At 37.4% G+C, this 24,637-nt stretch overlaps 1 protein-coding gene across 1 annotated transcript; it reads right to left on the bottom strand.

The window, feature by feature from the left end:
- Positions 1–1,766: 1,766 nt before the first annotated feature.
- On the bottom strand, positions 1,767–16,012 carry LOC309382960 (acyl-CoA (8-3)-desaturase-like; the record flags this gene model as incomplete). The annotated part of the gene is made up of 12 exons (XM_081934950.1): positions 1,767–2,082; positions 2,304–2,429; positions 2,550–2,629; positions 4,039–4,135; positions 4,596–4,693; positions 5,818–5,891; positions 7,756–7,816; positions 9,262–9,390; positions 11,058–11,159; positions 11,534–11,731; positions 13,392–13,502; positions 15,770–16,012. 12 exons carry the CDS (start codon positions 16,010–16,012, stop codon positions 1,914–1,916), a joined length of 1,488 nt encoding a protein of 495 aa, XP_081791076.1. The 3' UTR covers positions 1,767–1,913.
- Between the last annotated feature and the right edge of the window lie 8,625 nt (positions 16,013–24,637).

Below are 24,637 nucleotides of genomic sequence, written 5' to 3'. Positions count from 1 at the left end.
TTGCAAATTATTGGAGAAAGAACTATATGTGTAGACACATGAGTTTATCTGAAATATACATGCTTGACCTATTAAAAATGGGGAAAAAGTCAATATACTGATTTGTTAAATTTTTGCTAATTTTGATGATTTTTACAAAAAAATGATAATCTATCCCTTGCTCTGCAAAATATGTACAATGAGAATGTACATTAACAAAATTAATGTTTTAAACTTCCACTGATTTCAGGGAGAAATAGAAGCATTTAGTTTTTCTTTTGAGCAGCTATAAATCTGAGAAATCTTGCTTTTTCATGAAAGTCTGCAGTAATTTGAGAAGTGAGAAGTAAATAGTAACTTTGAATTATATCACTGTCAAATATACCTATGAAAAAGTGAATTGCATTTGTACAACTGTTTTCTTTTTTGTAAGCTACTGAGGTTGTTATTCCACCAAAGTTTCCTACTTCTGTCTCATTCTCAACTTTACTTTTCCCTTGAATGAAGCTTTCCCAGAATGGTGATTTTTTTTTAAGGATACTTTCAAAGTGGGGAGATTTCAATGAATTGAAAGATTCTGAAATTGAAACTGAAGGATTTGGAAATAGTTCCAAGTGACTATATAATTCTGACCTCTCAAGTGTGGCAAGTGTGTCATTTCCACACTTGAAGATATATTCCTTGAAAATTTATTTTATTTTAGGCAGTCCTCACCTTACAAACAAAATTGGGACTGAATCTTGATCATTGAGTGAAACAGTAGTTAGGGCACAATGTGGAGAAAAAAAACCCCATCATAACTAGATTCAGCAGTCCATATGCATTTGAAAGACAAAGGAACTCTTTTGAAGACAGCAAAGTCCACATTTTGAACAGAGATGACCACTGGTTTGAAAGAGGGTGTCAAAGAGGTCATATATGTCAAAATTGAACATCCCACTCTCAACAGGGGGGAGGGATATGACATCATCTATCTCCAATCTATAACACAGTCCTTTCAACAGTTCCAATAAGGCTCCACATCCATTTGTACCACTCAGGTGTCCCTAATGACACAGAGAAACCTCCAGGTGGCCCTTAATCAGAGCTGTTATTCAGCAGGTTCTGAGCAGTTCGGGAGAACCAGTAGCAGAAATTTTGAGTTCTTTGGAGAACTGGTAAATATCTCTGACTGGCCCTGCCCCCATCTATTTTCTGCCTCCCGACGCCCAGCTGATAGGGAGGAAATGGGGATTTTGCAGTAACTTTCCCCTGGAGTGGGGAAGCTGGGACTTGGGAGGCAGAGAATAGATAGGGTCAGGACCAGTCAGAGGTGGTATTTACCAGTTCTCCGAACTACTCAAAATTTCTGCTACCAGTTCTCCAGAACTGCTAAGAAGCTGCTGATTACCACCTCTGTCACCCTCCCAGTCCAAGAAGAAGCCCCTAGAATGAAGAAAAGGACAGAAATATAAACATGCATTGTCATCTTGGTGATATTATTTGTTTGGTGGTGCAAGATACCTTTTCATTACTCTTATTATTAATGAATGTGGAAGAATTAGTAGATTTCTCCCAGTATTGGAAGCCCTGAGTAAGAGAAACATCAAGTAAATAATATAGAATCTCCAAATGTTGAAAACAAAATAGAAGATATATGGATTGATTTCTTAGCTGCTTTTTGTATCTGCTGATGCAATTTAATCTCATATCATAATCCAGAATCCACTGCAATAGCCATTGAGTTTATTTTCACAAGAAGTGCGAAACAGAGGTCATATGTAAAAATAAGAAACAAAGAAATTCAATGAGAAGTATTAAGAAACTTTATTTATTTATGATACACCCAAGACCCAGAAGCAGGAAAGGGGGTGGGTGTTGCTTGCAATGCTAATACTCATTAGGAAACATGCCAAAAGTTCAGCCAAGGCCAAAAGGCTCTCCAGGATTCTGTTTCATTCAGAAATTACTCTAGGTTTTCTATGCCTGAAGCCTCTCAAGGTCCATCTCAGATCTATCTCATCTCCACCCTTCTTCCCTTGTTGAAGGCAGATTTTAGGATTTTGTGTTTTCTGATCAAGATGATATGCTTTGAACCAGATTTCACCCGCAACCTTCAAGGAACTGAAAATAACAGAAAGTAAGTTTCTCTTCCTTGCCATGAGAGTTAAGTCCTACTTAGAAAAAGTCTGCCTCTGATTCAAGCAGAAAAGTGAATTCAAGTGCAGTAAATTGAGGACAGAAAGGGTAGCACAAAAATCTCGCAGTGAGTGATACTTATCCTTTTAGGTATTTGACATGTCTTGACAGTATGCTTTATAATAGGGGTGAAATCTGATACTTACTACACAATGTCAGCGAAGCCAGTGAACATAGATTTTGACTGATACTCAATACCATGTTTAGCACACATGGATTTCACCAAAGGAGCCACCTTCCAAAAGTTGTGCCGAGGCATCGTAGGGAAGAGACTATAGGCAGAAAGGAAGGCAAAGAAATTGTGATAATTTACTATCTTTTTGCCTTATTCAAACTATGAAGCAGTTTCTCACTCATAGCTTAAAATCTTATTGCCCTAAATCAGTACTCACTGGTGCTCAATTTGAAAATTCAGGTGCCCCGTTACCCAGTCATTGAAAAAAGATTGATTCACATTGCACGTTGACTGAATCTGGGAGAAGAGAGAAGGACAGGTTTTAGTCCAGACATACTGTGAATGAAGGAAGATCAAGCAAATGTCCACAATATATATTTATATTTGTCCATGATTTATATTTATATTCATGTTGGTTGGTATTGTATGTATATAACTAGTATTTGTAGACAAACATATTGAATTTTGGAAATCTTAAATTATATTACCCTAATAGTAGAGTTTAAATACTCATTTGTTATCAAATCTGATAGTCACCAGAGTACAGTTTTGAAAATAAGGAGAATTAAAAAATAATTCTAGTAATATACTTATTTTTCATTTTGTGAAACATTTCTTTTTAATAGTTACTTTCAAATCTTCCCCTTACTTATTCCAGACTGAACCAAGTTGTCTGGAATGATTTGAACTCACAGGCCTCCTTTTCTAAAAAGAATGTCCTGGGACAGTTGACATCATGGTGAGAAGGGCAGGAAAATAGTGAGGCTCTGCTGAGCCACATGAAATCCAACTGGTAAATGCTGATGGGAGACCTTATAGCTATCCTGGAGGGACAGTGAAGGAAGGAAAGGCTCTTTGCTGACCTTGAGAAACTTACAATTTCCTCGCTAGGTGCAAAGCAAGCTCTCCCGAATGACAGCAGGGGCAACTGCCATTTTTGGGCAGTCACGAAGGTGGGGCAACTGGGACAGTAAAATGTGTGCAGGAGTGATATTGAAGCAGAACAGTGTGGTGGCTGTGTGAGGAAATTTGTGGTTTTTTAAAACTTATGTCAGAAATGCCCCTTTCTAGAAAAGATTGATCAACAGTGGGGCTGAAAAAGAAGGGGGTAGTTTTGTCAAGCCTCCACCCCCTGAAACAGTGGTGGATAAGCACAGAGCTGAAAGAGATGCAAAATAAGATATATTAACTGTTTGATTATTTGGATACTCTAAATGCTAAAAGAAGAAAAGCAGAGTAGCCATCTAAGGATTTAATAAACTCTTATTTGGATTAAAATTGATTTGATTTGAACTCACAGGCCTCCTTTTCTAAAAAGAATATCCTGATCTGGATCAAAACCAGATCCTGGAAATGGACAAGAGAGAAATGATTCATGCCCTGGCAGGTTTCTTTTTCAGTTAGTGCTATTATCTTAAAATGAGGCCAAAGAAATGAATCTCATTTCCATTTTTATAAAGTCCAAACAAAAGCAAGGGCAATCATAATCTATAAGAAAAGGTGTTGCATTTCTAAACACACTTCTATCATAAGAAAAGCACTGTAAAAGGTAGAAATAACATCAAAATAGGAATTCAATTTTCACATGTGCAAATTATAATTGATTATTATGGATCTGTGAATTATTGTCATATAATAAAATTATGCAGACAAGCTAAAGTTTAATCATATACAGCCATCAATTTTATAACTCAGATCTCTCTTACCTGTGTAGAAAACCAATCCATGTTTTTATCATGATCGATGGTCATAGGAAGATGACTCGACTGTGATATCCATGTAAATATAATACTCTCAAGAACACTGAGAGACAGAAATGAGGCAAAGTCAGGCAAATTAGGCAAAGTGAAACTATATCTACACAAACAAGCCTTTTAAGTAGAATAGTGGGACAAATTTATTCGTTTGTTTGTTAGGCTTAGAATGCAAGTCATTTACTAGACCTAATGATGCCTTTCTATGGAAATCAATACATTTCTAACATTCCTCCAGTGACAATGAGTCAGATTCGAACCAAAGACCAGGACCCCCAATCTTTCTGAGTTGGTGGACAAATTTGGAAATTTGACCAGATGCCATGGAAACTGATCCCAAATGGAGACTACAGAGTGGTTTGGCTATATCCCAGATAGCTATTATAATGGCAATGATAGAGTTTAAGCCCACACATATGGAAATTAGGGAAAGGATAACCTAGAGAATAGTCTGGGTCTGGGAAGGGATAGTGAAACACAAAGAAAATAGTATATATGATGAACAGTACTCCAAAAGAACGAAGTATCCCAAAACACCCTTGAATCCCAAAATGGGGTTGAAGGCAAGAAAGAATCGGATAAAATATGCCAGAGTCCATGCCATTTCCTGTAGAAGAAAAGAGAAGGAATGGAGATTAGAATAGCATCTTTCCTTGCCCCAAGTAGACACCCTGCATGGCATCTTAATGAGATCCAGATGTATATCTTCTCCAGATGAACTCTGCTCTGTTTTCTGCCCATTTTGACAGAACCAGTTCTACCCTGGGTTCCTTTTTAATGGATTGACAGATTTAACTGACTGAAAAGAGCCATAGAAAAATTCACTAGACAAGATTGCATATGCTTGGTTTCCTTTAAAGTACAATATTTTGAGGTCACATCATTCCAGAAAGTGATAGAGATGGAGAGAAGTTTCTTTGCATGTTGTTATTAAGGTTTTTTTTAATTAACCAGGGAAGACAATCTTTTTATGTAGTGATTATCAATACAAGAGACCATGTGTGTTTTAAGCACCAGTATTGCTCTGCTTATGGAGCAACATAAAAATATTATTGAGCTCATAAAAATATTATTTTCAATAATTGACATGTTTACGTGATATCAGGTGAGAATGTAGGGATTTTATTAGCTTTGATTATCCCACAAATTTCAGCCATTTTTAATTAGAGCACTTGACAAGAGTGCATGGCAAATTTCCACTTTAAACAAGGCTGGAAAAGTCTTGTCTCCCATCTTCTATATTAGAAAAAAATAAGCCCAACCCCGTTTCCAATTCCTCTAGATATTTTTCTTTAAAAGATGAACCATAACTTTGTAGTTTTATTCAAGCCACCATAAATCATTTTTTAATCAAAGCCCTCATAATAATTACTTGAGAAAACTAGATTGTAATTCTTTTACATTCTTATTTCAATCATTGTCCAGTTGCCTCTAATGTTTCCCCAACATGCCTTCTATATGTTTGTTTTCCCAGGCAAAAATTGAATGCCTTCTTCATAAAAGGCCTTTTGATAGCCAGCAATAGTTCATCTGGAAGCACTTTGGAATTGGGTGACATTGATTTTCCCATTAACAATATCGCCATGCAAACTTTTATACGCGCCTAAAATGGTTTAGCCTTTTCAAATCCTCTTAAGGAAATAAAATTCTAAACCTACAAACATACCATGGGGGAGGGGTGTCTCAGTATTGAATTATTTAATATTTTGTATGGATCATTTGTGTACTCACCCTCCAGAGCTTGCGTTGGAATATAAAGTACAATGAGTAAACTTGAAAAGTAGGCATTATCATCAGTGGCAATGCTGCAGAAGGAAACAAGATGCATATAACCATTAACTGTCCTTTCTAAACATAAAAGAAACATCAACCACACCCCTGAAATAATTTGTATCTACCATTTCATTTAACAATTATAATTGTAGTTGAGAATCTCATCATCAAAAATTAATCAACTCAAAAACTTGTATGTGGCAGAGACTGCCTGAATTGTGCCACTCAAACTATTTGTGCTGGCTCCATTAGAACCAATTGACTAAAATACACTTGAATGAGCTAAAGGAAGCTCTGTTATTCCTTGTGATAAGTGGACAATACTATCTTACTCCATTCAGATTTATTTAGAGGAAAGCCCTGGTAAATCCAGTGAGACCAGCTCTCACGTGTTTATATATTCATTCATAAGAGACATCTTGTAAAACTACCCATCTTGTAAAATACAACTCTGGGTGACTTATAACAATATAAAACCTAAAACTAGAGATAGGGCAACCTACTAGTATATATAAAGAGAGCAAACCCCACTACCTTCTAGCACCAATGATGTTACCTAATTGGGTAATGAAACGTCTGCAAGAAAATTACTGGCCACAAGGAGCACCAAGGACCCCACAGTTCCACCCCAGCTACAAATATTATCTTCTATTGGAATCACCTGAATAAAAGGCATTTTTCCTTCAAAAGAGGGGAATGGATTAATAGTCCAGAGGAAAAGAAGCACAGAGGCACAACAAGGAAAGTTGCAAAATACAGAATACAGTATTGTAATAGAATATAATAATTGTAATAATTATAATAATTGTAATTAATGTAACAATATAGAAATAGTAATAGAATAAAATGTAAAGTAGAGGAAATAGGAAACATACTTACACTTGTAAGTTACAAATTTTGCGTTTATAGCTTGGGTTTTTTTTCTTAATAAAATATCTCCCTAACCTTTATAGGAAGGTTTTTTTTTAAACTTGTTCAGTCCAACAAGTTAGTGGTTCTTGAAACTCAGACTCAACACTTAATCTAATTGGAGAGAGTTTTTTTAAAAAACTTATGATAGAGGTTCCCTCTGAACTGCTGTAAGCAGCTAGTTGTGATGCCACTAGCTTGACTGGCTTCAATAAAGGATGGACCAAGTCATGGAGTTCATTAGATTCAATGGTTAATAGCTTGGATGGCAGTGTGGTAGCTTCTGAAGGCATCTGAAGGAAGACCAGTAGATTTCCTTGGTTGGTTATTGTGAGAATGGACTGCTGAACTCGATGGGCCAGAGGTTAGATCCAGCAGGCACCATTTATGATCTTATGAATAAAACAGTTTCAAAAAGAAAAACAACTGCTGGTGAAGAGGTTGGACTATATTCTCCATTATGTTCCTGTCTCTCTTCCATGGCAATTTTCTTCCACTGTAATTTGATTTATGGATGCTCCTCAGTTGTGTCTATAGAGCATCAAATACAGTTGCATGAGAAAGAGCATTACTTCTCCAGCTTGTCGTTTCTCTCTTTTCACTGTTTAGGCATAGTCTGTTTCTGAAGGTATGGACTGAGAATCAGGATGCCTCCCTCCACCTTAAATATGTATATTAAACTCATGGGAATCTGTGAGTTCTCAGAAAGGAAAGATTTCCTCCTCATTCTCTGCAATGTTCTGTAGTTGCTACTACTGCTCTTAGCCTTCCCTCCTCCTCTTTATCTTATCATTATCATTTATCTTAATAAGAGTTGATATTAACCTAAACTGTGCTGGGGATTATGTAGAATGCATATATATAATCTGCCCATGAGCTCATGGTTGAAAAGATAAGAGTCCAAAGATGATGTGGAAATTGTTTTTTTGACAGAAGAAAAAGTTCATTTGGAGTTCAATAGGAGGTAGGGGGAGAAAAGATACTCACTGAAGAAAAAATACTTGTGCTGGTACTTATAAGGCATGTATTTCTTTTTCTGCAAACCCAACTGTAAAGGAAAGGCATGAAAAAAGTAAATAACTTTCAATAGGTAATTATAACTTAAGGCTCCATTTCTATAACATCCTTTTCATCTGCTCTGTGAAATAAATTCTCAGGCAGGAAAAAAGCAAAAAAATAAAGTGAGATGTACATAGCTGTCACAATAATAAATTGTAATTGTGGTAGTTAGAATAGATTGCAGTCTTTTTTTTCAAATATTCCAGGTGCAGAAAGACATCGCAGAGCAAGATAGCTTGTAAAATTAAGCCCTGCAATAGTAATACAGAAAGAACAGACTTAAACTTAGATTTGTTAGTCAGGAAAGGAAGCTGTCCCTTTTGGTAGCAGAAACACTAGATAAACTTTTACTAATCGTCCCATTAGTAGAAGACCCCAAAGGAAAGCATTACTGATTGACCTGCTAAATAGGCAGCTTCTTCATTTTGATATTTTTACTAACTGCCACATTCTCAAAAACATACAACCATCAGAGATAGAACATTTTCTAACAGTATTTCTGCTTGTAAGGCATAAGTAATTCTATATTTTCTTTGTTTGAAGAAACAGCCAAGGCAGAATATGCTTATCAAATCTGAAACAATCCACTGAGATAATTCACACAATAGTAAATCCAATCCATAACATTAACCAGAGAAAGTGCAAAGAGAACAAACAAATAGATGCTTAAGCTCCATGCCACCCTCCATCTTTTAATCTATCCTATTCCTATCAGAGCTGCCAGGATTTTTGGACAGGAAGACAATCTGTTACTTTGCTTCCCTAACACAACTTCTCAGGATTGCGCTCACATGGCCATAAAAACTTGCTGCTTTCCTCAGAATCCTTTTGTACATGATTGTTCAGTCAATCCCGTGAGATAATTTCTCAATAATCCAGTTCATAATATTCACCTATAGCTATAAACTACCATAAGAGAACCAGTTTTAAGGCATCAGGCTAGAAACTGCAAGATTGCGAGATCTAGTTTCTCCTTGGACAATGCCACGCAGCCTCAGAAAGCAGGGGTCCATTATCAGTGGTGGGATTCAAACTTTTTTACTACCGGTTCTGTGGACATGGCTTTGTGGGCATGGCAGAGGAAAGGATACTGCAAAATCCCCATTCCCTCCCCATTCTCAAAATTTCCATTGCCGGTTCTCCAGATCCTGTAAGAATTTGCTGGATACCACCTTTGGTCCATATAGAGAAATACACTTTTGTTATGGCCACCTTGGGTGAACATTTTGTCCAACCCTACTAATCTACTATCTCAGTGAGATCTGTCTTATCAAACGCTGCTAATAAATTTAAGTAATAAACCCAGTAGACTGTGTTCAACTCTAACAAATTGACAATGAAATGGCTTAAGAGTTGCTGTTCTGAATGCTGATCTGAAAGGAGAATGGCCAGGGTTCAGTAAAATCTGTTGTCATCTAAGCAGTTGCTTCTTACCTCCAAAGAAAGAGTTTCCCCTAATGACAAAATAAAGGGATGAAATGAAACATCTGGGTCCTTCTCAAAACAGTTGGGCTTAGCATGATGCTGGGAATGGTGAAAAGACCACCAATTAGCTGAAAGCCCCTGTAGAGGAAAAGTGAAAGAAAGCATTCAGGCTCTTGTAAAAGATTGCTCTGCTTTGAAGAGGAGATTCCATTGAAACTTTGAATCGGATTTTCAAATAAGTTTGAGATGTTGAATCAGCTGACTCTGAATTATCTTGCACAGGTTCAAAACAGTTTGAAGATTAAGTGCACTTTCTAGCTTTCAAGCATTCATTGCATATGTGGACAAAACTGGGGGGGAATCCTGAGTACTTTAATGAGTTCCCTGATATTAACATGACTAGGTGGCAAATGAGTTTTATCACCTTTCAAAACCCTGCCTGCCAAAGCACTGGAAGAGGTGCTGCTCTGCTATTTATGTATTTAGAGAGATTCACCTGTGGGGAGAAACAGAAAACAAAATAGAGACCTACATCTGTTCTGCTCTATCTCTCATTTAATGAGTTTTGCTTTTTCTTGCTTCCATACCATTTTATTCTTATTTCTCTTCAACTCACCTGTAGTACAGTCCCTATTAGCTTTGGGAGCAATATTGTCCTTCCTTTGTCACTGGCATTTAATCAGGCTTATTGATCAGGGAATTTTATCACTGGCATTTAATCAGACAAAAGCAGGTGAAAATAACACCTGATATGCTGATCTAATTTCACTGATAATGTTGATACAAAGATTTTAATAGCAGTGCTAGGAAATAGATCATAGCAAAATGATACCATTTGTTATTAAGAATGTTCAAGCAGTATAAAAAAAACTAGGCATGCATTAGATGATATACGGTTTACTGTAGATATAATAGACTTAAAATAAAGGTCAACTTGTAATCTCATTATTAGATGCTGAAAAACTTTTGATAAAATACATAAACAATTTATGTTCATTATTTGTCTATCTATCTATCTATCATCTATCTACCTATCATCTATCTATCTATCTTTCTTTCTTTCTTTCTTTCTTTCTTTCTTTCTTTCTTTCTTTCTTTCTTTCTTTCTTTCTTTCTTTCTTTCTACCTTTATGGCTATGTGTGTATGTTCCAGCATAACTCAGGAATGCCTTTAGCAATTTCAACCAAACCTAATACACAGATGACTTTATGTCTGGAAAGTCTGTTGGGGTAAGACACCCCAACATCCCCACAGTGTGTGTGAGTGTGTGTGTGTGTCTGTCTCTGTGTGTGTGTATTCCAGCATCACTCTGGAATGCCTGGGCTGCTAAAATGAAAAGGAATGAATTATATCTATAGTGTCAAATCACAGTACTTTTGAAAGTAGTAGTTTACATTTTTAGATTCAAGTTCTGTTAAGATACACCCTGTTGTGCCTTAAAACGGCATCTACAGTGCAGTTGCCATGGTAACAGCTTCACAGTACTCTATAAGGGGGCTTTCTCTGGTAAGGGTTATTGGGTGTAAATAAATACCGAGGGAATGCGGGGTTATCTGCTAGTGTTTAATAGATTTGAAAATCCCTTGGAATTCATAAAATGGATTAGGAATATTATATCTACTACTAAAGTAAAATTTAATGACATTTCCTCCCACTTTTCCATAATTTAGAGAAACTAGAAACGGATAAATAACACAACACATTTGATATTTACTCATGAAACTTTTTCATGTATATTTGTAATATTCCATATTCTTTCCATTCAATTCCATGGAACATTCTAAGAATAATATACCTTACTTACCTTTAAATGGCACATTACAAATTCTTGAAAATGGTGGTTCCATTTTGGATTACTGAAGACTGAAAGATGTCCCAAATCATGTCCTAGCCAGCCTGCTTGAGACTAAAAGAAAAGGGTGATTCGCTACAGAAGGACTACCTTTTGTGTCACTCCTACAACTTATATCCAATGGTAATAGCTATGCAAGAACTGCTGGGATAGATAAAATAAAGATTCATTCATTCTAGGATTTTTTTATTCAATCAAAGTGGCAGCCACCCAGAGAAGCATTCCAAGCAGGATAGGCACAAGAAACCAATTCTACAATAGAACCACAGATGTAATTCAATGCAACCTTCTCAAAGCGCATGACAATTGAATATGTGTTATTTTCTTTATAAAGAAATTATTTTCATTTGGTTGAAAGACAGCCTGCTGTAGGAATCCAAACTAGCGGAAAATGCAATTTTAGCTAAAAATAAAGGCAAGAATATTACCTGAGCAAAGGTCATCAACACTGTGGCAATAAGAAAAGATGTCATAGATAGTCCAAAATACCACAAAACAAACCAGCCAGCAGCATCCAGTACTAAAATATGCAGAAGCATCAAGAAAAAGAACAATTGGTTTGGCTTGAAGAGTCCCATCTTTTTAATAGTGGACAGCAGTTCCCGAAAATCTTCTATTAATAATTGCTATGGAAAAAAATTCAGAAAATTTGCAGGAGTTTTGACTTTATGGATACAGCATAGCTAGCCAGTGGCATCAACAGTTAACATCAAGAACTCTTGGTGTAATTGCCCTCCAAATATCCTTTACCTTCCAAACTTTTAATACTCTTTCAAAAACATTAAATGCGGAAGAAAACAAATGAAAAATGGTTGCATAAATAAACTATTTTTCTACTTAGTGACTGCTAGACAAATTAGAGCTCATGTTTGGGATGCTAGAAATCAATGCCTATCTTATTTAATAATCTTGGCAAAAAGCACTAATGGGGAAACAGAAACAGGGGGGACGGAGGGAGATATATATATGATTTCATGGTATAGCTTGGTATAGTTTGGTAATGTATGGCTTTATTGAGTGTCCACAAGGCAGCACCAATTTATATATTCCTCCAATGCACATACTAATCTATAGTTGGAGAATTACTAATTTAAGCAAACCACTGACTGTTGTGTTATTCAGTACTATTTTTATTTGTATATTTATTGTAAACTATTGGCACATTACATTCATTTATAGAATATATTTGTACTATATTTCAATTTCATTAATGTTTACTTAAATGTAGTATTTTATTACAATTATAAAATATGCAATTAATATTATGAATTAATATTAATTATTATTTCTGATTAACTGTTTATTGAACTCAATGGGGCTCTATTTACCTACTTTAATCACTTCATACAGCTGCCCACTCAATAACATTTAGCAGGTTACATCATTAGAAACCTATTGGCCAGAGGTCCCACCACAGGACATTCCCAAGCATGATCAATGCTATTTCAGGGCTCTGCCCAGGCCTGAAACCTGACTGAAAAGGATCCAGATAAACCATTTTCTCCGGACTCTCTGAGGCTGCATTGCAATCACCTGTTTGTTAATCTTAAGAAAACAGGCTGGGATTAATTAGGCAGAGGCTGAGGAAGGCAGCCCAAAAGAACTGAGTTTACTTGCCCAATCTGATAGCCAACTACACTTTTAAAAATACCTTGGATCTTGTTTGACAGAATCAGATGAAAAATCATTTGATATGACATAAAATTAGGTTGCTCTACATGTGGAGGATGAAAAGGGTAAAACTGAGTACATTCACTCTACATTGGACACTAACTGGATATGTTTTGTTGAGATGACAGAAGCGTCATCATGGGGGGGGGGGTTATTTGGACTCATTTTGAATCTGTGGAGCCTAAAGAAGCAAACAGGGCTATCTCCATGTCACTCTCACTGTGGATTAGAGTCTTGCTTGCTTAGTGGAAGCAGACAGGGAGATGAGAGGAGGCTAAGTGTGAGTGATAGTGAAGATATCCTCCCGATATATTTGCTAAGAATCAAGTGCGGCTTCAGGGCAACGAGGTGGAAAATGGAAGGGAATGAAATGGCAGATATTAAGATCACTTCATAATTTAAAGTCGGCTGAAGGAAATGGACTTTCACTGTTTTTAGTAATGCCAAGAGACAATGCAGAAAGATTGAGGAGCACCTTATAAAATCTCTTCTGTTGACCTTAATAGTAGATCAGTTTTAATGACAAAAGCGATCTTTGAGTCAACCCAATAATAATTAAGGGTTTGCAGTTTAACACCATAAGCCACTACCTCAATTTTCTGTCTCCCAACTTACATTTTTACTGGGTTCAAAGCTGGGCTGATCAGGTGCCAATTCCCCAATCAAAAGTGATGCCATGTGCTTCCTTACTAGGGTCTTGTCAAGGTGAAAGGCTGTAAAAGGATCCTAAAGCCAAAACATAAAGAAAAAAGGAAAAAATATTATAATAAAGAACCAATTTAAAGTCAACCTGGAAGAAACATGTTTAGGCTGAGTGGTTATATTTGCTTCTTATCTTTATTCTCTCCAATTCAAAGCATGACAGACATAATTCCCAGGAGGTGCTTGACCGAAGATATTGAAACACTTGCACTATTTCAGAAATTAGCTCTGAAGGGTTATGATTAATTCAAAACTATAATTATTAGAAAATGATTTTGGCTTTAAGTAAAGTCTGGAGCAATAGATGACAGGTGGAACTGGAACATGGAACTGGAACAAACTTTGTTAATCTGAGATGTTTCATTGCTAAGCCAAGCATCTTCATCAGTCAGAGTAAAAATTAGGCAGAGAATCATTGGAATGTACCAACTCTTGCCACACCCATTTCATTTGAATCCTGACTCTCTAAATCTCAAATTAACATGGCAGGTTAACAAAGTTCGTTCCAGTTCCATAATTCAACCTTTAATCACTTTTGGCCTGGATAATTAAACCTTCCTTGACCTATATATTGCAACTCATTCAGGGAGAAACACCTGAAATTGGTGCGGCAAGAGTTGATACATTCCAATGACTCTCTGACTTTGCCTAACTACCGGTAATTTTAACTCTGACTGATGAAGTTACTTGGATGACCAACTGAATATCTCAGATTAACAAAGTTTGGTCCAGTTGCCATAATTCAACCTTTAGACACTTCCATTTTTAAAAAATTCTTTCCCTTTTTTATTTGTCTGAGTTTCATTTGTATTTGATTTTACTAGTATGCTGAAAATATTTATCAAAAAAATTTAAACAATTAATACGTAAATAAAAGGTAACAGGAAAAATTGTGTAATGTGCTTTGAAAGTGGGTTATAGCGACTGAGTGCAGTCTTATTTTTTAAATGATGATAAAATTATTATTTTTTTCTTCTGTTCAGTCATGTCCAATTCTCAGGGACTGTTGGACATTTTTTGTTGGCAAGGTTTTTCAGAAGTGACTTGCCACTCCTTCCTTCCTAGGGCTGAGATAAAGTGATTAGCCTAAGATTGAGTTTGAGTTTGAGTTTTATTAAATTTATATACCGCCCCCTCTCCCCGCAGGGACTCGGGGCGGTGTACAGACAGTACATATAAAGACAACAAAGCAGAACACGAAACACTAGACAACCAACGTAAACATACAGTCTGTATGATGCCCGAACTTGTTTATAGTTAAAAACAGTCTAAAACCAAATTAAAACCCCAAAATTTACAATATTAAAAAGCCATCCAAATGGTTTTTAGGAAGGCTGCCTCATCTCTGCCTGAAGACATCCAAAAAGGAAGCCCACATCTTTCCCTCAATCAGTGGTTCCATTCTCACACAACACTTGCTTCCTCCACATTAAGCCTGTTTACTCAGTCTCACTTAAGACTTTTCTTCTCTAGGCTCAATAGTTCAGTTTAACAATTCCTTCAACAACCACCTCACTCTCTCTTTGTGGCTCCTGTTCCAACTGTTTTGGACCTTTCTTAAAGTGTAGCTCCACAAACTGAGCAAAGAGCAGAATAAATGGAATGCTTTGTAAATAACTGAGAAAGCCAAATACTAGCAAAAAGAAAGTCAATATTTGCTTCATATAGTATAGAAAGACTTTTGAAAAGTGTTCAGAAAAATGGGAATCTGTCGTCCTCATGAGAAACTTACATACAAGTCAGGAAGCCACAATATAGGCAGAACATGGCAAAACAGACTGACTCCAGGTTAGCAAAAGGGTACAAGGCTGTGTACTTGACCCTTATATTCAATTTATATGCTGAATATATATGAAGGGCAACTGGTTTTAACATTGGAGGAAGAAACATCAACAGCCTGTATTAGGCTGATAGCCCTACCCTGAAGCTGAATATACAGAAAATCTGCAAGTTTTCATGATAAAAGTCAAGGAGCAGAGTGGAAAATGGGATTAAAATTAAATATGTGAAGAAGACCAAACTAATTATAACCACGTACAAGGACATTGGCAGTGAAGAGACTGAAAATGACAAATAGAATCAACCCTGAACGGTAAAGGAACAAGCAATCAATAAAACTGACTAGCACTCAGTAGAGCTACCACAGAAGCCTTGGAAAAGATATTTAAGTGCCGTGCCCATAGCTACAAATATTAGAATTGCGTAAACTATGGTATTCCCTGTGACACTTTACGGGAGCGAAAGAAACTGGCCACCCGAGTCCTCGCCTGGTCAGCTGCCCCGCGCCTTACCGTGGCATCCTGCCCTGCGTACGAGCTGATAGTCCGAGAGCCCCCCGGGTGCCTCCTGTGGAACCGGCTGATGTCATAGACTTTCCTGTCAATCACCAGCCAGCGCTCCCGTGACGAGTCTTCCTGGCCAGTGCGCAGCCCGATCTCTTCCCAGGTAAACCACCGCGAAGGGCCAGACTGATCGGCCGTAGGATCAGCCTCCCTCCTCCGCCTGATCCCGATTTCTCCTTGCTGGGAAGCCATCTCCACCGGACTGAGGCTTCGGGGAACTTGACACTGTGCTTTTCATCACCATCGGGAGGGCGGACTTGGCGAGTCCGAGCAAGGGTGTTGCCTCCCTTCTCCGCCTTCGATTGGCCGACAAAGTTTCATCGACGCTGCTTTCGTGGGATAAACGCAGATTGAGAAACTCGCGAAAAAGCAACTCGGGCGAGCCTAAGATGTTCGGCTTTTCGAGTACGAAGGAGAAGCTGACTGCCGACCGGTGTGAGTCATTGTATTTTGAAAAGTTGCCCTCTGCAGCTGATAGTGATAGGACGGAGATCAGCTATGCCAACAATTGTTTATTTTGGAGAACAAACTGAGCTGGGATTCAAAGAGTCACTATTGATTCATCTCTGCCTTCTCTCCATCCCTGGAATACCACAGGTTGAGGATTTCTACTGGCTATACAGAAAGGAGATTGGCATAATCTGAAACAGCTTTCATTTGTTTATAGTGGCAAAACACACATCTTTCTGGCAGCTTGTGACAGAGGCTTATCACTAATACACTACATCCTTATCTTGCAATTGCTCAATACCTAAACTCAGATCAGGCAATAAGGCAACAATAGGTTGGTACTGGTAAAGAATTGAGAGGATTCACTGCTCTGGCTTGAGAATGAAAATCTGACATCAGGACTTCCACAGTACCATTATCCCTGGGAATCGTCATTTCATACCAGTAGAGTCTTCCACCTATTCAAATGTAGGCAATTAGCACAGCCATGGAAAGAGGCAATTAGCAATTGTGACATTAATAATCCAGATTTAATCTATTGATTTTGGGCCACATATATACTTAATTATGTTCAAATAATAGGTGCAGATTTATAACTTATGTAAGTTTATTTACTGGTATAACTTTTTAAAAAAATTAAAAAGCAATAGAATGCAATTTATTGCAAATTATTGGAGGAAGAACTATATGTGTACACACATGATCAAAATCAATATGCTGATTTGTTGACTTTTTGCTAATTTTGATGATTTTTGCAAAAAAAATGTCTATTAGTCTATTCCTTGCTCTGCAAAACATGTACAATGAGAATGTTCATTAATAAAGTTAGATGCAATGTTTTAAACTTCCACTGATTTCAGGGAGAAATAGAAGGATTTAGTTTTTCTTTTGAGCAGCTTTTTCATGAAAGTTTGCAGTAATTTGAGAAGTGAGATGTAAATAGTAATGTTGAAATATATCACTGTCAAATATACCTATGAAAAAGTGAACTGAATTTGTACAACTGTTTTTTTAAGGTACTGAGGTTGTTATTCCATCAAAGTTTCCTACTTCTGTCTCATTCTCAACTTTACTTTTGCCTTGAATGAAGCTTTCCCAGAATAGTGATTTTTTTAAGGATACTTTCAAACTGGGGAGATTTCAATGAATTAAAAGATTCTGAAATAGAAATTAAAATGGAAACTGGAGGATTTTGAAATAGTTCCAAGTGACTATATAATTCTGACCTCTCAAGTGTGGCAAGTGTGTCATTTGCACATTTGAAGATATATTCCTTGAAAATTTATTTTATTTTAGGCAGTCCTTGTCACTGCGTTTATTTGGTTTGCCAGCTGTGCCTACATTCTGAGTTATACGGTAGAATGAACTGTCTCTTATCAGCAATGATTTACTGCGCATTGTCAGGCCTGTAGTTATGTTTCTTTTAGGATCTTTGGCCTGCCACACTTTTTATTAATTTCCTATGCTGTTTCATTAGTGTAGTAGTTGGGAGGGGGGAATAGAAAGGAGTAGATTTGTGGAATGTATTGTTGCCGTTCTTTTATAGAAGCTCAAGGTCATCTTTTGTCTCCGCACCTCGACACCTGACCGGAAGCAGAGGGGTGTAGATGCCAGCGTGGAAGATGATGATTGGAACATGTGATGCATTTGTGGGTGTGGGGATAGATCATGAACTTTCAACTGGGTGCAATTCCAGGAAGAACATTAGAGTTGGAATTCCATAGATGTGCTAACTTGCCTGTATGATTAAAAGGGAACTTTAAGGATGATTCTACCTTGGTCTCTGATGATTTCATACATGGTATTTAGAACGCCTGACATTATTCCAACTCTCCCTTTAAAATAATTCACTAGCACCCTCCCCCTTGCAAGGGGGGAGGGGCTGGTGATGGGGGGGGTGCTGAATTCCCAACACTGATCGGGACAGAGTAAAATATCAGCGAAGAAATAATGAGAAAGCTTTTGGTGATAAGAAGCTGAGAGCCAACGCTTCAAAGGTAAAAAGGAATGCTGCTTCCAGATTTATTGCATCTGGCAAGAGGACGAAGGGGGCTGGAAAAGACTTTTCTACACCCGGTCAGAAGATGAAAGGAATGGAGATTCCACCCATCCCCACGCAGTCATCTCTGATGGGCTTCCCGGACCATTTCGGACAACTAAAGGTGAGTGCATGCTCTCCCTCCTTCCCCCCAGCTTGGAAGCAAGGCTTGAAAAAAAAAACCGGATTGGAGATTTTGACTCCTTCCAGACAGCAATAAATGAAATGGCTTATTACCCTGCAACTGAGTGGGAAGCAGATTCCCTATCAAAATGGGAATTTCAACCCAGATGGGATTTGGCCACCATCTTTCACTTGTCAACCACAAATTGGGCTGCAACCAGTGAATGAAGCACCACCAAATTGGGCTTTCTTCCCAGGGCATGGATGGAAAAGATTCCAGTGGGCAAATCCATGGCCATCAGCATGGGAAACTCCTCCAAGCCAGCAGAGGGCACCTACTTGGCCCATAACTCCTCCAAGCCAGCAGGAGGGTCCTTGGCACATAAAACCCCCTAGCCAGCCATCATTGGTTGAGCTGCAACCTGTGAAGCAGGCAACCCCGGGATGGGTCTTAACCCCAGGTCATGGATGGGAGGAATGCCAGTGGGCACCTGCCCTCCCTCAGCAGATGGCACCATGGCAGAAAACTGGGCAGTGGCCAACCGAGGGATTGGTCTCCCCACCGGTTCCAGTCTCCCCTGCAAGGCCCCAAAAGGTTCTTACCCCACCTTCCTATAGAGAAGCAATCTCCATGGAAGAAGGTATTACCAAAGAGAGGCCTGCAGGATGGGAAGCGGGACAAGGTGCATCTGCAATGCCCCAAATATGAAGAAGACCAAACTAATTATAACCACGTACAATGACATTGGCAGTGAAGAGACTGAAAATGACAAATAGAATCAACCCTGAACGGTAAAGGAACAAGCAATCAATAAAACTGACTAGCACTCAGTAGAGCTACCACAGAAGCCTTGGAAAAGATACTTAAATGCCGTGCCCATAGCTACAAATATTAGAATTGCGTAAACTATGGTATTGATGATTTGATTTGATGATTGATGATCTGATGATTTCATACATGGTATTTAGAACGCCTGACACGCATGTCATTACATTCCATACCTTCTTTCTCTTCTTCCTTTGTCTGTATGCAAGGCAGACAGGAACTCTCTGTCAAGATGTAATCAATTAGCTTAGTAAGTTTGTATTTTTACTTTCTTTACAAATAAATGTTTTTCTTAGATTATGCCTCAGGTTTATTTTTGCTTACTTCAAAAGTATACTTCAAGGTTTGCCAAAATCCATACATCAATTTCCAGGGTGGAATTCACACCCTGACAGTCCTCACCTTACAAACAAATTGGGACTGAATCTTGATCATTGAGTGAAACCATAGTTAGGGCAAAATGTAGGGGGGAAAAACCCATCATAACTAGATTCAGCAGTCCATATGAATTTGAAAGACAAAGGAACTCTTTTGAAGACAGCAAAGTCCACATTTTGAACAGAGATGACTGCTGGCTTCAAAGAGGGGGTCAAAGAGGTTGTATATGTCAAAATTGCATATCCTTCTCTCAACAGAGGGGGAGGGATATGACATCTCATATCTCCAATCTATATGACATCATCTATCTCCAATCTCTATGCCTCCCGAGTCCCAGCAGATGGGGAGGAAATGGGGAATTTGCAGTAACCTTCCCCTGAAGTGGGGAAGCTGGGACTTGGGAGGCAGATAATAGATGGGATCAGGGCCAATCAGAGGTGGTATTTGCCAGTTCTCTGAAAACTACTCAAAATTTCTGATACCAGTTCTCCAGAACTGCTCAGAACCTGCTGAATACCACCTCTGTCACCCTCCCAGTCCAAGAAGAAGCCACTAGAATGAAGAAAAGGACAGAAATATAAACATGCATGGTCATCTTGGTGATATTATTTGTTAGGTAGTGAAAGATACATTTTCATTTCTCTTATTATTAATGAATGTGGAAGAATTAGTAGATTTCTCCCATATTGGAAGCCCTGGGTGAGAGAAAGATCAAGTAAATACATTCATTATGGAAATGCTGAGAAAAAGAAAATTATACAAGACTAATATGCTAAGCCAGTGGTGGGCAACCTTTTTTTTCAACTGAGCCAAATCTCGCCAAAACCACGATTGAAATTTATTTTGAGAGCCACATTTTTAAAACCGAAAATACATAGGATGGTACACTGTTTTTAGTTTCAATAAACTCTGGCATTTGAAGCACGCAAGTCTTAAAGCTGTCAAGTTACAAGATCCTTGCATCCCTAACCCTTTAGGAAAAAAAACCCAAGGGGTCTTCAAACCTGACAGCTTTAAGACTTGTGGACTTCAACTCCCAGAATTCTGAGAATTGAAGTCCACCAAGGGCATCAATCATATTAGCCCAGGGATCTGCAAAATTGGCTCTTAAGACTGGTGGACTTCAACTCCCAGAATTCTGAGAATTGAAGTCCACCAGTCTTAAAGCAGCCAACTTTGCAGACCTCTGTGTTAGCCCAAAGCCTGGCGCTGGGCGGGCCTTGCTCCCCCATTGGTGGAGCCCCAAGAAGCAAGGAGGGAGAAAAAGAAACAGAGGCTAAGGAGCTTCCCCCCCACCCCCTCCCAGCAAAAATCTAACCGGGGAGCCGGGCGGGCAGTAGCAAATTAGCCAATCACGCCGCGTGATCAGTTAATTTGCTACTGCCCACGCGGCGAGATCGGCTAATTTGCTACTGCCCGCCCGGCTCCCCGGTTAGATTTTTGCTGGGAGGGGGGCGGGGGGAAGCTCCTTAGCCTCCGTTTCTTTTTCTGCCTCCTCGCTTCTCGTCCCCGCCCGACTTCAGGATCCTCCCTAATCATTGTGGGTCGAAAAGAAAAAAGGGAAAGGGGCGCTTGTTTTGAAGTGCCCGAGAGGAGGGAGGGGAGCGGGCGCCCGGCACACAGAAGAGCTGCATTAAAATGTGTAAAGAGCCACATGTGGCTCGCGAGCCGCGGCTTGCCGACCACTGTGCTAAGCTGTATCAACAAGAGAAAATGGAAGAGGGGGGAGTTAAAAATATTTACAGGATGCTAATCTTCCCCAGATACCAGATGAAACTAGAATAATGTTGGAGAGTAAAATAACAATGATGGAGCTAACGGAAGCACTCAAAAAACAAAATAATGGAAAAGCCCCAGGTCCATATGGATTACCAGTGGAATTCTACAAAACATTTGAAGAAATCTTGTCTCTCCCTCTTTTAGAAGTCATGAACGAAGTGATATCAGAGAACAGAATACCTAAATCATGGTCAGAAGCATATATTGTATTGCTACCCAAAGAGGAGACAGATCTAACACAAACCAAGAATTATAGACCAATATCTTTATTAAATTCAGATTACAAGTTATTTGCATCTATATTAGCAGACAGACTCAAGAAGTATTTAAATAGCTTTATCCACTCTGATCAAAATGGTTTTTTACCAAAGAGACAAATTAAAGATAATATGAGAATGATTTTGAATACTGTGGAATACTACGAGGCCCATCCTGAAAAACAAATGGCTTTGATGTTTCTTGATGCACAGAAGGCTTTTGACAACGTGAATTGTCAATTCATGTTTTTACAATTGGAACAGATGAATTTTGGTAAGAAATTTATCCAAACTATACAAATGGTATATCATAAACAAACCGCAAAGATAATGGTAAATGGAGAATTGACAGACTCTATTGAAATAAAGAAAGGTACGAGACGAGGTTGCCCATTATCACCATTACTTTTTGTCTTAACATTAGAAGTCTTAAATAGAAAGATTAGAGAAGAAGAAGAAATAAAAGGAATGAAAATTTTAAAAGAATACAAGCTACAAGCATTTGCAGATGATTTGGTATTTATTCTTGAAGACCCATTTGAGACAACACCCAAATTGTTGGAAAGAATAGAGGAGTATGGAAAAGTAGCAGGCTTGAAAATAAATAAAGACAAAACAAAGATTTTGACAAAGAACATACCATTAAAACGAAAGGAAGGAAGAAGCTTTGCAGATTCAAATCACAAGTAAGGTTAAATATTTGGGGATATACTTATCAGCTAGATATAGCACTCTTAAGGAGGATAATTATACCAGATTAAAACAACAAATTGTGACCGATTTGATGAAATGGCAAAACCTGCAACTATCAATGTTAGGAAGAATCTCTACAATTAAAATGAACATTTTACCCAGAATTTTATATCTGTTCCAGACAATTCCAATTAGATTGGGCAAGGACTTTTTTGAAGATCTAAATAAAATAGTCTTGAAGTTTATTTGGCAAGGGAATAAAGCAAGAATAAAACCTAAATTGCTACAAGATGCTAGAATAAGAGGAGGACTGGGCCTACCTGACTGGGAGTTATATTATCAAGCAGCAAACCTGATGTGGATTAAGGAGTGGGTAACTCTAAAAAATTCCAGGTTATTGAATGTAGAGGGTCATGATTTATTGTTGGGATGGCATGGTTTTTATGGTATAAGGGAACTAAAGCACATGGTTATTTTAGAAGACATTATATAAGGGAGGCCTTGTTATTAAACTGGGAAAAGGTTAAAAGATTACACTACTTAAAAACTCCAGCTTGGATATCAACTATTGAAGCATTTTCATATCTAATAATATATAAAAAGGAACAAACAGTAAGCTATGTTGAAATATTGAATAAAGTGGGTAAACTCAAATCTATTCAAGAGTTGAAGCAAGAAGGAATAGAAAGAAATTGGTATTCATACTTAAAGATAAAATCTAGATATAATGAAGATAGAAAATCAATAGGTCTTTACAATGAAATGATTGAGTTAGATAAAATTTTAATTGGTACTGATGAAAAAGTAATTAAAAACTATATGGATATTTATTAGAGACTAAATTACAAGAGGAACAAGTTAAAGAAACTATGATAGCTTGGGGAAAAAACTTTGGGTATGGGATAGATTTAGAAAAATGGCAGAAACTGTGGTCTCAAGATTATAAAATGACAATGTCAACTGCATATAGAGAAAATTTGTATAAGATGTTTTATAGGTGGCATCTATCCCCAACGAGAATTGCAAGAATGTCCAAGAATAAATTGGAAAAGTGTTGGAAATGTCATCAGATACCAGGTTCATACTACCACATGTGGTGAACTTGTATTGAAGCTAAAAGATACTGGACTAAAATTCACATGTGGTTGGAGAAAATGATACATAAACACATAGACCTCAAACCAGAGATCTTTTTACTGGGAATCATACCAGAAATTTACAACAAAGACTTAAAATATTTGATTCTAAACGTTTTAACAGCAACTAGAATTGTATTTGCAAAAAACTGGAAAAACGAGATGATACCAAAACAGGAAGAAGTTATTCGAAAGATAATGGAGAGCGCTGAAATGAGCAAATTGACATTTGAAATTAGAGAACAAGAAGACGAGCAATTTTATAAGATATGGGATTTGTTTTATCAGTGGCTGGAAAAAAGAACCTGGACATGAAAAATGTTTTACTTATATTTTAATTGAAGGAGAAAAGTGAGAATACAATAATGTTAAATAGACTAATAATGATACAATGTTTTAATTGAAAGAGAAAAGCAAAAATATAATAATGTTGTTAGACTAATAATAATACAATGAAACACTGACACATATATGAATAATTTAGAATTTTTTGTTATAAAATGAAGGACAAAGATAATAAATGAACTAATGTACATTTGATAGAAGATTGGTAATATATAACTCTAAGTGCATACTATAAAGATATCCTGTTGAAAGTAGTGATAGATATATAAACATAAACACTTGGTAAATTCTTTTATACTGTAAAAATATTTAAAATGAGACAATGATTGCATAAAGGTACGCTGTTGTTAAGCAGACAACCAAGAATGTAAGAGAATTAAGCTTATTGCAAAGAAAGAAATATTAATTGTAATTGAACATATCCTGTACAATGAAAGTGAGGTTCTTGTTTATATTGGAGGGAAAAACTGTGATTGTATGTGTAATCGAAAATACAGATGCAAAACACTTCTAACCAAACGACATGCTGTATGTAATGGATGAAAATTTTTTAATGTTGTCTTATATGTTTAAAAATAAAAAAATGTGAAAAAAGTAAACAATATGGAATCTCCAAATGATGAAAACAAAATAGAAGAAATATGGATTGATTTCTTAGCTGCTTTTTGTATCCGCTGATGCAATTTAATCTCATATCATAATCCAGAATCCACTGCAATAGCCATTAAGTTTATTTTCACAACCAGTGCAAAACAGAGGACATATGTAAAAATAAGAAACAAAGCAATTCAA

Source organism: Natrix helvetica (genome assembly GCF_964273705.1).
Source record: "Natrix helvetica genome assembly, chromosome: 1".
NCBI classification, from domain to species: domain Eukaryota; kingdom Metazoa; phylum Chordata; class Lepidosauria; order Squamata; family Natricidae; genus Natrix; species Natrix helvetica.
This window is presented reverse-complemented; position numbering and strand designations above follow the sequence as displayed.